This window comes from Lonchura striata, chromosome 3 (assembly GCF_050655825.1).
Source record: "Lonchura striata isolate lonStrDom1 chromosome 3, ASM5065582v1, whole genome shotgun sequence".
Lineage (NCBI taxonomy): Eukaryota > Metazoa > Chordata > Aves > Passeriformes > Estrildidae > Lonchura > Lonchura striata.
In genome coordinates, this window is record NC_140705.1 from 6,151,165 (window position 1) to 6,165,568 (window position 14,404).

General features: G+C 43.3%; 1 protein-coding gene across 9 annotated transcripts; it reads right to left on the bottom strand.

Moving 5' to 3' along the window:
- Positions 1-1,345: 1,345 nt before the first annotated feature.
- On the bottom strand, positions 1,346-12,734 carry ENPP5 (ectonucleotide pyrophosphatase/phosphodiesterase family member 5). 9 transcript variants are annotated; one of them, XM_077782464.2, is made up of 6 exons: positions 12,459-12,522; positions 11,690-11,727; positions 11,124-11,246; positions 9,616-10,485; positions 6,357-6,533; positions 1,346-5,043 (listed from the first exon to the last, which is right to left on the bottom strand). In XM_077782464.2, the coding sequence occupies exons 4-6, from the start codon at positions 10,478-10,480 to the stop codon at positions 4,673-4,675; spliced, it is 1,413 nt and encodes a 470-aa protein (XP_077638590.2). In that variant the 5' UTR covers positions 10,481-10,485; positions 11,124-11,246; positions 11,690-11,727; positions 12,459-12,522; the 3' UTR covers positions 1,346-4,672. The 9 variants fall into 9 exon arrangements, with proteins under 9 accessions (XP_077638590.2, XP_085432370.1, XP_085432368.1 ...); XM_085576244.1 differs by having other exon boundaries at positions 11,401-11,727; XM_085576242.1 differs by lacking the exon at positions 11,690-11,727.
- Positions 12,735-14,404: the final 1,670 nt, after the last annotated feature.

A 14,404-nucleotide genomic window follows, 5' to 3' on the forward strand; every position in this document is an offset into this window, starting at 1 on the left:
TTTTAACAACAGAGCCTTAAACATGACAAAACATTTCCACTGTCTCATTCTGGTTTGTGTGAAGTATTTCTCATGAAAGCCAGTGGCTGATTTCCTTTTGAGCAGCCAGTTCAGAATAACAAAGCTGCTGTGGTTTGTGCTTCCTCAGGGCTGTGATAAAGGGACAGTAGTTTGTGACAATATTTCATGACTTGCTAAATAGACACAACTCAGCAATGGTCACAAAGGGCAGGATAATTCAGGGGAAGTCCTTAACCCTTAACTGGCTTTGCAGTTCAGAGAGGAATAGGGGACATTTAGTGACATTTCCCAGCACTGAAGGCAGATGCTTTGTTACATTAACTGCCTCCATACAGGAACTCTCCACACTGGGTACAGCAGCCCTAAAACAAACCCCTCTGGCGTTCTGTGCTTTTTGGCCATTGGCATCACAGAAACAGTTCCAGAATTGAGCTGATTTCACCTGACTACAGCTCTGAAACACTGCTTTCAGTAACTTGCTGCCTGCACATTGCCTGTGAAAATAAACCAACTTTGTGTAGCTCCAAGGGACCACAGGGACAGATGTTTGCTGTAACATGCATGGTAGCATCTTTTATTGCAAAAAAAACAGTATTAGAGGTTTGATAATAGGATTCAGATTAGGATTTCATTATGGAAAGGCTGATACCCAGACTGAATTTATAATTTTCATGTGCTTGCAACAATTTTTGTAGTTTACTATCTAATAAATACTTATATCACCTTTACTGTAGGGCAAACATGCCATGAAAGTTTTATACAGCAGCATAGATATGGCCAACACAGCATCCATGGAATTATTTATGCAGGGAAGAAGACTGGGACGTAAGCCTGTTAAATTTCCATTTTACAGAATGGGACCCAACCACTGCACATTTATCTTTATCTCACATGAAGTCAAGATTGTGCTGTTCACACTTCTGACAGAGGTCAGGGGAGCAGGGGGCTTGAAATGAGCTGATCTTTAAGGTCCCCTCCAATCCAAACTATTCTATGATTGTATGAAAAGTCAGTTTGCACATCATTTCATCTTACAACAGACTTGGTAGTTCTGGGTTAATGGTTGGACTGGATGATCTTAAAGGTCTTTTCCAACTTAAGTGATTTAATGAATCTGATTTTTCTGCTTTTTAATTTTTTTTTTGAGACTGCATTTCTTGTAGCAGTATTACTGCAGCTCTTGACCAAGAAAGTCTGGAAGAGTTTTTTTTAGTAAAAGAAACTGGATTCCCACTATTGGTAACTGATAGCAGTTTTTTCCATATATGGCAGCAAGGTGGGAAACAAGTCTGTTATATAAGAGCTGTGACCTAAAATTCCAAACTTCTATCACACTTCCATTTATTTTTAACAAAGGCATACACTTTGCAGAGTCCAAAGAATAGCTGGGATGCATACAAGTTGAAACCATTCTCCCCCAGTCATCTCCCCCCAGTCCAAGTTTATTTTCCAGAAGTGTTTTCAATGAAGCCAGCACTCCATGCTTGACAGCATTATAGCAAAGATTTCTTTTAACTTCTGCATTTCCAAACAAGAAGAAACAAAGAAAGCATTTGACATCTTTATGCTCAACAGGTCAGTAATGAAACATATCATGCATCATTCTTGGTTTCCAAGTTTAAGTTACAAGCAGTACACAGTGTACTCAAATTCCCTTTCCAATAAACTTGTTTGTACAATCATAGAAAGTATCACAGAAACCAAATCCCACATCCCCCCCACCCAAAAAGGTGTCTGACAAAATGTCACATCAGAAAAAAAGTTGCTACTTTTCTCGAGTGGCATCATCTGTGCTTTCAATTTCATTAAGCTCACATCCAGTAACTTAAAAACAGTTGGGCAAATGTCCTAACAAGGGAACTATGAAGAGGTACCTGCAAATACACCTAAGAATAAAAGAAATGTTTGACCTTAATCTGAAATACCCAAATGCTACAAGATTCTCTTCATGGTTTTTTTTACAAAGTTTTATTTTGCCCTCCTCAAAGAAGGGCCTCACAGTGCAATACAGAACAATGACATAAATTCTCACGTTCCTGTCCCCAGCCTATTTGATATTATTGCTACCCAACCCTTTGTTGGGGGAAACCTACTACTCTATACTTGTTGCCTATTTGGGCAGGTAAATCTAAGTCCCAAATGGCTGATCAACACTGGCAAACTTTGCGCCCCCTTAAAATCAAGGGTCACTGTGGCTGATGACAGAACTACACTTGCCACAATTAAAGTGAGGTTTAAGGAAAAGCTCTGAGATTACAACCCAGTTATTGTTACATCTGCCACAATCACTGCTATGAAATTACTGCAGTAAGAAGAATTTCTACTAAAGCAACAAGTTCCACAGTGCAGAAGCTAGAGGTGATGGTTATGGAATTGTTATGACAATTGTCACTGTTACTGTCTTATCAAAAGCCTGCAGATATTCCTTTAAACACACAGTACGTTTTGCTACAATTCATTTTTAAGCTGCAAATAAGCAAGAGAAGGTGGACTCAGTGCATCAGTTTGCTATGTGCCATCCACTTTTTGGAAGGTGGGTAGGGATTAGTAACAACTCAGAGGTTTGGGTTTTGTGCTCAGACTTCCCTGGTCTCTGAAAACTGCTGTGAACACGTAACTGGTGTCGTGGCTCAGCTGGAGCCCCTGCAGCACTCAGTTTTACCTGTGCCAGCAAATTCAACTTCAGGCACAGCTAAGGGCCAGCTGCACTAAGAATCAGCCTTACAGACCTTTTCCTTCAGTGTTTTCTTAAGAAAATGGCAATGCAGGAAAACAAGGCAGTTCAGAGCACAGTAACAGTAACAGCATAGAGTCAGCTGGAAATCACAGGGTTTCATATAAATCCCCCAAACCTGAGGGCTGTCTTCAAGAGACCTGCATTTTTCCTGCCTTCTAAAAGCTCCTAAGATGTTGGGCTACTTCATTGCCTTCCCTCTGAAGCATTCACTGTACCCAAATGTGGCTTCTGGAAATGTCCACATGTATCTGCAAGACAGCTTGCTGCTAAGCAAATGTCCCTGCCATTGCAGCAAAACACAACAAATCTTCAATAAGTCTGGAATTTAGCCCAGCAAAAGGAATTTTATACCCCAGCCCTCCCCTTGCAGAACTGACTGCCATGCCCTTGCACATCCAAAGCTGAGGTATTCCCACCCTTGCTTTCTGCTGGGGGCTGTGGATACAGACATAAATTGCATTTAAAAATACCCAGTCTGCTATTTCTGCACTAATTTTGAAAGTTTCTTTCTCCAGGCATTGTACTTGGCAACAAAGTGCTGAGAAATACTATCATCTCACAGGGAGAATGGGAGAAGTCTGACAACAGACAACTTTCCTCACTTCAGAACGTTTTTCATACCAACTTTAGTCAGCAGATTCTCACCATTTAGGTGAGCTCACAAAAAAACTCACAGCTACACTAGCAAGAAGATTTATTGCCACATACAAAAGAATATGTACCTTTGTTGAGGCAGAATTAATGTTTTTCCCTGACAGAGGTTTTCCTCTGGAGAAATAAACTCCAGTCTTACACTTTTTTTTTTATTAGTGAAGTGTGCTTTTTCAGATTTAAGAACATATATGGCTTAAGATTTATACAGCTGCCCCTTAAACTTCATGTGTAATCCTGATCATTTCATTCCAAAGCCCACCCAGACAGAACAGATAAAGCACAAGACACGAGTCAAACTCAGAATCTCCACTAGCACACCCGGGACAAGCCTGACAACACTCTGAAACCAGCCTAAGCATTCTTGTTCCTTAATTTATTCACCTCCCTTAGCACCACAGAAATAGAAAATATTCCATCTGGATATACAGGTGTGGTGCTTGTACGTGTCTTTATCCTGCCAGCTGCATGGAACTCCTCGAAAATTTAGTGCAGTGCAGAGGAAATAGAAAAAAGTAAAGACCTACATTTACCTGAAATCATATCTAAAGTGGTAAAAACCTATATTTACTTAAAACCATTTTTAAAATATTAAGAATCAAGCAGTTTAATACTGATTGCTAAAGGCAATACCACTTAAGTTTTGTATTTTGGGGCTACAGCTAACACAGCAATTTGAAGAAATATATGTAACTTGAAACTTAGACACCTAGCACTGCATGAGCCAGCTGAATAATAATGTTCTTTCCTGCAGGATTTAACCCACCAAGTTATCTGTAATGGTGATCCATGCAAAAGCTTCCTTGAGTAGGGCAGAAAAATACTAACAAAAAAGTTTAGTACCAGTGACTTGTTAAAATCAAAGAGACTCAAAAAAACCCTCAAAGAATAAAAGAAAAAAGAGGGTGAGAAATGAAATGACCATTTAATAGTCTGTGAAGTGCACCCCAGTTGATGTTATTTCCCTAAAAAAAGCCATAATAAGGTATTTGAGATCTGTTGTCACTACAGGTCTACGTACACACACAGAGCTTCCCAGGTTTACCCAGGATATCTTCAAGCCCTGAAAGATGAAGTGGCTGCAGTGTGAAACAGGAACATGCTCTCTCTCCATCCCTGGTCTGTACATGCCCAATGGATCAGTACCACTGGATCAGCATCCATCTCCTTTCACTCCACATATTCATGCTAATCCACCTCCATTGTTTATTTTCTTTGTATGGGCTTATTTTAAGCCTCAACAGAAAATAATCCCAGGTGTTATTAATCTTGCAGCAGTGGCTGAGCAACTTCAGTGTGTCGGATTTGCATGGAATTTGCTTGGGCAAGGACAAAATGCTTAACAAAAACTGCAGTAAAAACCAAAACAAGCAAGCTGCCCAGGAAGACTCCTATCACAGTGGAGTAGGAATCTGCTCTGCGGGCTCCAGGAACTTTCTCAGCAAGTATATCCTTCACAGCATTGAAGGAACCATTGTTGGGCAGTGGGTTGATGCCAAGAAGATGGCACAGTAAGGGGTACAAGTCCGTAGCATTCATGAATTGTTTGGTGGCATTCTTTCTGAAAGCAGGCCCAACTGCCAAAAAAATGGGATGCATTTCTGGTACAGTGTTGTCATATCCATGATTACCAACTAGAAATAAAAGATAGATAAAGGTCAATATTGCAAAGTTGCAAAACAAGCATTAAACATTTTCCTAGAATTAGCAGAATGCAGAAAAGGCACGCCATCCTTAGAGAGGATTGTTTTGATTGACAGCACAAATGTCTCCTAGCAAATACCAAAGAGAACTACAAAGAGAAAATAACTAAAAAACCCACAACAGAGAACACCATTTAACAAAGAGGGGGGAAAAAATTGAGCTCATATGGCACTAACAGCATTGTCAATAGCATACTGTGTACATTCACACTTCCTTGATTTTCCTCAAGGAAAAACTCCCAACTTTGCAACTGGTCCAGGTCTCTTAGAGAAAAATTAAAAAAAACATGTAGAGTCAGACTGTCCACGTGACTCCAAGGAGACACTGACATTTTGTCCAATTTTGGGCACCATCAAGTCCTCAACAAGGAAGAACTCACTGGTGGGTGTCCAGTGCCCATTCCTGACAGAGGCATTAAAAACTGGGAACATGTCAAACACACAGGCACAAGGTGCTCTCAGCAGTTACTGAAAATCTTGTTAAGTCTTGCTGGTAACACACTTCAGGTACATAACCAGCAGTAAAGTTCAAAAGGTTCGCATTTAGAAATGTAAGAACTGATCATATAACACCTGTATTTTAGGTTACCAAGAAGTTACAGTTCATTGTCTCCATGCTACCTGTAACAGATCTCAAAACTGTGAGGTGAGGAACTTGAAAGTGTTGGGGGTTTTATTCCTCCAAATCACCTAGAAGGCATTTTTTCCTCCAAGGCAAATGAAAAACACTGGTGTGCAGTAACACAATATCCAGAGACTCTTTGTAACAATCAACCAGGTTACTCTTAAGTGTAGCATCCAGAAAAGCTGAAAACTTTCAGAAAATGTTCTTGTATTTTCCAACCCAACCCTTCTCCAGTAAATAAAACATGATAAAACAACCCATTCACTCTCTACTCAACACATTCAGTTACAATTTTGGTTTTTAATCTCTCAGGAAGTGCTTGTTGTTTTGCTACATCCTGAAAGACCTCAAGTATGTAGCCACTAAAACATGTGATTGATCTTATCTCAGTACATTTAATACTTAAGAAATGGTAAGTGCAGATCCTCCTCCCCAAACAGTAGGGTGCTTCCCATTCCATCAGGGGAAAAAATTATAAATTTCACACACTTTAATTTGCCCTCATAGCTTTAAAAAAAATTAAAAATGAACATTGGTTGTTGATACTAGGAGATAAAGTATCACATAAGGTCACTGCCTTGGAAGATACAGCAAAACACTACAAAGACAGAATACTTACATAGAAAACCATCAGTCCTGTTATGTACAATTTCCCATCCTTTATCAGCCACTGCTAAGATGGGCTGAATTTTCTTGTTGTGTTTGTAATGAAATCTATCTGGAATCTGCTCCTTTTTATATACAGTCATGTTGGGATGAGCATTGGCCAAAGCTTCATATACTTCATCCAGTTGTCCTTCAAACAAACAAAAGATACAAAAGACAAAAATTAAACATACCAGTGTGTCTGCTGAACTCATCAGTGGTTAAAATACAGCTGAAAGAAGAGGGAAAAATGCACTTCCCCATAAGTGAATTATAACTGTAAGAGACAACAGTGTGTGCAGAGAAGTTCCTGTGAGAAATTCAGAGCCTCAGTCATGATAAGATCCCCTCAGCACCAGACTTCACAGCCTGTTCCCAAGCAATAACTGCCTTGCTAATTTTAGACAAAAATCCCTCATTTCAGTTATCAGAATGTAAGCTTCTCACAGGAATGAGATAGAAAGCATTCAGTTGTCTCCTGGAAAAGGAACCAAACCCTCCTAGCTTTATGCAGTGCCTGAAAGCAAGAAGACACCTCCTAAACCTGTTTGTGAGGTAATGGCTGCATTCAGGCCAAATTCTGTCACCTAGCTGGCTGTGACAACAAGTGACACTTTTCATCTATTTTAAAGCAGTTTCCTGGTTTCCTTTATTATTCAATAACACCCAAGAGCATGAGCTACTCCTCTGTATTCCCAATGCCTGCTCCTTTCCCCTACCTAGTCAAGTGAGCACAAACCCTCAAGAGCTCTACTGACACTGAATAATTAGGCATTTTCCACCTCCAATTCTTTATTTGCTTATTTCCAGTTTCTGAGCTTGCCTTTCCAGTAAAAACCACTGAAGAGCCACAACCAGTTGGTCAATCTGGCTGGAGCACCAGAGCACAGAATGGAGGAACCAGAACAAACAGCTAGGAACACAAAAGCAAGTGCAGGAATTGACATCTGACCAAATTTCTTCATTCCCCACCTCCACTAAAAGCCAGATTCCATGAGAGTCATGCAGTGCACACAACAGATTCCTGTGACACACCAAATCCATCAGCTCTGGGATTTGGGTAAGTATTTGTGTGATACAAGCAGATGAATGCACCGTGTGTCTGCAGGCCCCTTTCAGACTGCCACTTCCAGTATCCATGGAATTTTGAATGGATATCAGTGAAAAATGTTTAGGAGAAAGTGGGAAATGTTTCTAAAGAATACATCTTATTCTTCTCCTTCAGTTCCTAGAATCCAGTATAGAAATTCTGAAAGAAAATGCATTAATATGTCCATTCTGAAGGAAACAAATTAATGCTTCTTATCTCAAACTGGCACAAAAAAAAAATCACTAAATTAAGAAACAAAACAAAGGTCAAGATGAGACAGCAAAAGCGAAGGTATCAGAGATAGTTACAGCGACAAGAAGAGGGACTCTAATGCAGCATTTCTAGAATTATATTAGTAATAAAGTTAATTTTGCTATGACAGGTTTCTGTATGGGATGGCAGTGAGGGGAAGTCCCAAATATAGCAAACTTGATTTTATCCTAATTATTTGAATTAATATATTTATATTAAATGCAAGAAAAAGGCCAGCATCACCAGCTGTGGTACAGGTACCATTGTTGTAAACATCCAATTACTTCCCCACACACTAATACACCAGAATGCTTAAATAATGGCTTTAATCCATCTCTTGGGGAAGCAATAGATAGCCAAAAAGTTAAAAGAAATTGCTGCATTTTTAAGCATTCAAACCTTTTCTCACTCTCACTAAATTGTACCATTCCCTTGGTTTAAGAAAGACAAATTGAGTAGCAGGAGAAGAATCAGTGTTATGTACTTAAGCACATATTAGCTCATACCTGAACTGACAGTGAAACTCACTGTTTATAATAAAAATAACATCTGGTACCACTGAAGGAAAGAATTTTAGCTGTTCTCAAAACTAATTCTTATTTATTGGTAGTGTAATAATTACCTCAATCTCTGGGCAAAATCAAATCTAAGTTGTTTCTGAAATCCACTGAAATGGCTTTTTTACTATTCTGTCATCTAATTGTAGCAAAGATACTGTTTCTTTTTAGCATTTAGCAGACAGGAGAATCAAGTTACACATCTTAAAGTTCTCCTTTACTACATTAGGGGGATGTCAGCACTGAAGTTTATTTTTACAGCTTCTTTATTTACTAATGAGAACATCTTGGGCAACCAGTTTGCCTCTATGGGATGAAGGTTCCAAACTTGGCTCTTTTATCACCACAGAGAGAAACAGCACCCAGCTACAGGGCCTGACTGTGCTCAGGCAACAGAGGCCTCAGTTTGGACATACTCACATTTTAATCTGGAGTAGTCTTCAAATAAATGACAAGACACATTTGTTCATACTTTAATTAAGTGACTTACAAGTCACTTAATTCTGCAAAATACTCTCCCTGCTTAGGCACTAGAGTGCTATCTATCCATTACTGATGCAATGTTACAGAATTCTTAAAAGACATCTTTCCAGAAGGCTGCCTTGAAATTCAACTTCCAAATTAGCACTTTTTTTTTTTTTGTGTGTGGGCCGGGGTGTTATTTTCCATGTTTACACTTCTGCACCAAGTAGTTTACAGTACTTGATTATCAAAAAACAGATGCATTAGTGACACTAAACATACATCTGGCATCACAGCAACCCTTAGGTGACTGCAACCAGATTTCAGATTTTGATTCCAACATTGTTCTTGCCCATCTTTATCTCAGTAAAAATGGTATGAATATAACTGACTGGCTGTCCAGCATGATGGGGGGAAGAACTCAAGTGAACTACAATAGCTGTCAGCCAATCAAATAGCCAACACAGGCTTTCTTTTTATCAGATCCCCATCTGTTCTCAGTTTACTGTTTGAGTTAGAAATATAATTCTTCCATTATGGCTTCAGCATCTTGATGAAAGGCAAGATATGTAACATTCAGGTGTTATCTATCTAGAGCACCATTCAGCCTTGACACTGCTATTAGATTATCATATTTCTCACAAGGACTAAAGGATCCTTGGCAATATTAGTCAACTGCAAACAAATTTGCTCCCTTTTCTGAAAGTTCATCCAGGCTTTTGACAGAGCCACAAAAACAACAAAGGGATCCTGCAAGTACTCCTTGTTCAAGGCTGATGTCCTACTGCCACCAGTGCTGCTACCACCAACTCAGTCTGTAAAGTTTGGATACTCAAGTTCCTCCTCAGGAACATTGCTGCTGTAGCTCCTACCTTCTTTTGGCAAAATGGCTACTGCAGGGGAATGGTCGATCACTTTGTAGAGCTCTCTGCTCACATACTGATCAAGCTCAATGAGCCTTTCTGAGGACGACTGTGACATTCCATGATCACTTGTGACTATGACATTTATCACATCCCACAGCTTTGCTTTCTTCAGTTCAGAAATGAGATATCCCAGTTTTCTGTCAATGTCACTGATTATCGCTTCCATAAGTGGGTTTTCTGGGCCCAGAACATGTCCTGCTTCATCAGGCTGTTCCCAGTACAGGAGACCAAAGTTGATGGGCTCTTCTGATGTAAACCACTCAATAAGCTTTGCTACCCTGTCTTCAAAGGGAACAGATTCATTGTAGGGCATGTAATGTGTAGGCAAGACTCCATGTATCTTCACATCTGTTCCAGGCCACATAGCAGCACCAGATTTGTGTCCTTCCTTCTGGTTTGTCACCCATATTGGACTGGCCTCTTCCCAGAACTTGGAGTTGTGGGTGTTCATTTTGTTCAGGGAGAAGGTTTCATTCAGGACAGGGTCATACATCTCGTTAGCAACGATGCCGTGGCTCTCGGCATAGAGCCCGGTCACCAGGGTGTAGTGGTTGGGGTACGTCTTCGTGATGAACACGTTTGTCACCTGCCTGACGTGCACCCCGCTCTTCATGGCATAGTGGAAATTGGGAGTGGGCGCTCTGTAGATGTAATCCCACCGAAACCCATCGAACGACACCAGCAGCACTCTGGGCTGGACTGGCTGGAGACACAGTGCACTTGTAAGAGAGAGTAAGAAAATTCCCAGGACTTTCCACAGATTGCTCATGGCTATTCTGGAAGGTATCTGTCCCCTCTTCTGAGGCAACATGGCATCTGTTGAGCAGAGGAAGAAGTTGTCAAAGTCATAACTTAGTTTTAATAATGAGTGGCTAAAATATTCCTTATATATTTATATGCTCTAAGATATATTTCACAAAAGCGTGCAGTGACAAGACAAGGGGGAATGGCTTCAAAATGACAGAGGACAGGGTTAGATTAGATATTAGGAAGAGATGTTTTACTGTGAGGCCCTGGCACAGGTCCAGAGAAGCTGTGGCTGCCCCATTCCTGGAAGTGCTCAAGACCCGGCTGGACAGGGCTCTGAGCAACCTGGTCTGGTGGAAGGTGTCCCTGTCCATGGCAGGGGATTGGAACAAGATGATCTTTAAGGTCCCTTCCAACACAAACCATTCTATGATTCTAATTCTAAGACTCAAGGATTTTGACTACTCCTAGCTATGACAGGTATTCCTCATCTAACAGTCCTCATTATGTCCTTATCTGACAAAATATAACACATAATTTCACATTGTATTGGCTTGTGATCCCCTGCCCCAGTTTCTTCCTGTTCCTCCCAAACAATTTTTTGTTTTAAACTCAGATATCTACTCAAAGCAAGATCCCTGTAAGAATCCTCACACAGAACTTCCTTGTCTGTAACTGACCTAAAATTTCATACTAATATTACCCACTTTTTGCTCAACAGTATCATTTAATCACAAGACCAGTTCAATCCTGCGATGGGTGGTACCAATATTCCTCACAGCTCCCTTTAGGTTTCCATTTTTCAGCAATCCTCTGGGACTCAATCACCACTGGAATTCAGATGGAAAACAGTGAATTTGCAACCAATAAACCCATCTTAATACTCAGAATACATAAATATCCTAGTCAATATAAGAAGCTATGGTATAACAAGCATCTGAATATCACTGCAACAATGGAATGGGATCTGTGGCTGCCCCATACCTGGAAGTATCCAAGGCCAGGTTGGACAGGGCGTGGAACAACCTGGGCTGGTGAGAGGTGTCCCTGTCCATGGCAGAGTTGGAATGAGATGAGCTTTAAGGTCCTTTCCAACCCAAAGCACTCTGTGATTTTAGGATTCTGTGACTTGCAGGTAGTCAAATGTTACACCAGACCTGTGTGTCTCTCGAAATTAAAATGCAGGCCTTGAGTTCTGCTAAGAACAAACTGACATTCCAGAGACTTAACTCCCCTTTCAGTAAGCAACACAGACCCAAAGGCTACTGATTACCTCAGATCCACCTGACGGGATGTTTCTTCCAGCTGCACCTGAAGGACAAAGGGACAACACACTGAGGTGTTGTTGGAATCCCAGCTGCCAAATTAGACATAACCCATAAACTCCCCTTCTGGGGAGGGACAAGTATGGACTGAAGCCCTCTCAAGTGAAATCAAGTCTCTACTTCTGAATTTTACACGACTAATGATCTCAGCATGATCTCTAATTCTATTATTCTAACTCCTTAACTGCATGCTCTCAATAAATAATAAATAACGGCTGGTTTGGTTTTTTTCCAAGGCCTTTTCATACTGCTTTTCCCCAGATACAGCCGAAGCACACCCGGGTCTCTGCCGAGCTCGGCACCACAAAACTCTGGGGGGACGAACCCCTCGGCCTGCCAAGGGCAGGTGCTGCCACACGGACACACGGACGGACAAGACAGACAGAGAAGAGCCCCGGGCCCCGCTCGGCGGCCGCCGGAGCCCGGCACACGCCAATGCCGAGCCCAGGCCGCCATTCCCCACACGCAGCGCCCGCGCCCAGCAGCCCGGGCCGGGGGAGGCCGGGCCCCCGAGCCCCGGGCCGGGGGAGGCCGGGCCCCCGAGCCCCCCGAGCCCCGGGCCGGGGGAGGCCGGGCCCCCGAGCCCCCCGAGCCCCGGGCCGGGGGAGGCCGGGCCCCCGAGCCCCCCGAGCCCCGGGCCGGGGGAGGCCGGGCCCCCGAGCCCCCCGAGCCCCGGGCCGGGGGAGGCCGGGCCCCCGAGCCCCGGGCCGCCGTTACCTGAGGGGCCGCGGGGCTCCGGCCCGGCCCGGCAGCGGCCCCGGCGCCGTCACTCCGCGCCTGCGGGGCGGGCCGGCGCGGGGCGGGCCCGGCGGGAGCGGGACACGGAATTACGGAATTGCGGGATTACGGAGGCAACGGCGTCTTTTGGGTCGGGAGCGAGCTCTGAGCTCACAGATCCGGCCTGTGACCGAGCACCGCCGCGTCAGCTGAACCGCGGCCCTCAGTGCCGCGTTCGGGCTTTCCTCAAACGCCTCCAGGGGCGGCGACTCCACGGCCTTGCGCGGAGCCGGTTCCAGTGTCTCATCAGCATTCCTGTGAAGACGTTTTTCCTAATGTCCAGCCGAAACCTCCCCTGGCTCAGCTTGAGGCCATGTCCTCTTGTCCTGTCCTTGTTCCCTAGAAGCAGAGCCCGACCCCCCCTGGCTGTCCCCTCCTGTCAGGAGTTGTGCAGAGCCAGAATATCCCCCTGAGCCTCCTTTTCTCCAGACTGGGCCCCCCCAGCTCCCTCAGCTGCTCCTCCTCAGACCTGAGCTCCAGCCCCTTCCCCAGCTCCGTTCCCTTCCCTGGACACGCTCCAGCCCCTCAATGTCCCTCCTGAACTGAGGGGCCAGAACTGGACACAGCCCTCGAGGTGACCCCAGCAGTGCCCAGCACAGGGGACAGTCCCTGCCCTGGCCCTGCTGCCACACCATGGCTGGCACAGCCCAGGTGCCTTTGTCCTTGCTGCCCACCCGGGCACACCCGGCTCCTGTTCAGCTGCTGCACAGCACCCCCAGGTCCCAGGGGAGGTGACCTCGGGCAGTTTGGGGTGGGCTCTCCGGTACAGCCCTTGCGCAGATGTCACCAGGGCTGTAAGGGCGTTAGTGCATGGCATAGAGCTTGGGCACGGCTGGCTCGCCTGACTGTAAAACAAGGAGTAAAATGCATTCTCTGGATATCTGGAAATGTTTCTTTAGTTAGAAATAATAATAATTTAAAAATTGGCTTTGATGCTGGTTTTCTATCAGCCTTTTTTTCTCCTCTTGTTCTGAGGCTCTCGATTTTACATTTGCTTCCCAGAAGATGGTTTTCCCCACCTTTTGATGTCCAGACCCACAGCTATGCCCTGGAATGAAAATTAATTTATCCGTCCCCATCTCACTAGATGAATTGAAACTGCTGAACTGGACAAAAATCCAAGCTAAGTTTCCCACCTTTCCTGGCTGAGGATCTGTGCTACATAAGAGTCCAAAGTTGTCCAAAGTCCACGTCCTGTGTATGTACACAAACCCCACCCCAATTCATGGCAGTGTACAAAACCATTATCCTCTTACTGGTGCATGGGAACACAGAATGATAGGATTGTCAAGGTTGGAAGAGACCTTGAGGATCTGCAAGTCCAACCATAGAGAATCATATAATCAAACATGATGCTTATTAATCACTTTATAGCTGACACTACCTATCTGGTGAATATCTATCTATCTATCTATCTATCTATCTATCTATCTATCTATCTGCAAGTACTGCTGATCTAGTGAATAAATAAAGATATTTATATATATATAATTTTATAATTTTATAATTTTATATTTATATACATATAGATGATACCTTTCTCCCCTTCACCCTACCACCAGGGATTGTACTAGGGAAAGAGGCTCTTCTAATTGTTTTCTTAATGTCTTTTTCCCTCCTCCTTCATTACTGCTGTTGTGTTACGGGTGTGAGGCTGAGTCCAATCCTGGAGAATCACAATGCTGCTGTGCCTGGTAGAACCTGTGTGGATGTCACTGTTCTGCACCTGTAGGACCAAGCTCATCATCTGATTCCTAGCTGTGAACCCCACCAGAAACTTCAGAGAAAGAGAAAAAAGGAAAGTTGTTTTAAAACTGCACCTGTGTATATTGAAATCTCTTGCTGGGTGTCCTTCAACAGCAGTGTGCTGTCCCACGCTGTTACAC

Excerpts from the sequence above, each read along its gene's own strand:
- ENPP5 (XM_085576243.1), bottom strand. The coding sequence starts at position 10,480 with ATGTTGCCTCAGAAGAGGGGACAGATACCTTCCAGAATAGCCATGAGC. Across the intron at positions 6,534-9,615 it reads AGCCATTTTGCCAAAAGAAG|GACAACTGGATGAAGTATAT; the intron begins GTAGGAGCTACA and ends GTTTGTTTGAAG. Across the intron at positions 5,044-6,356 it reads CAGGACTGATGGTTTTCTAT|TTGGTAATCATGGATATGAC; the intron begins GTAAGTATTCTG and ends TTTTATTTCTAG.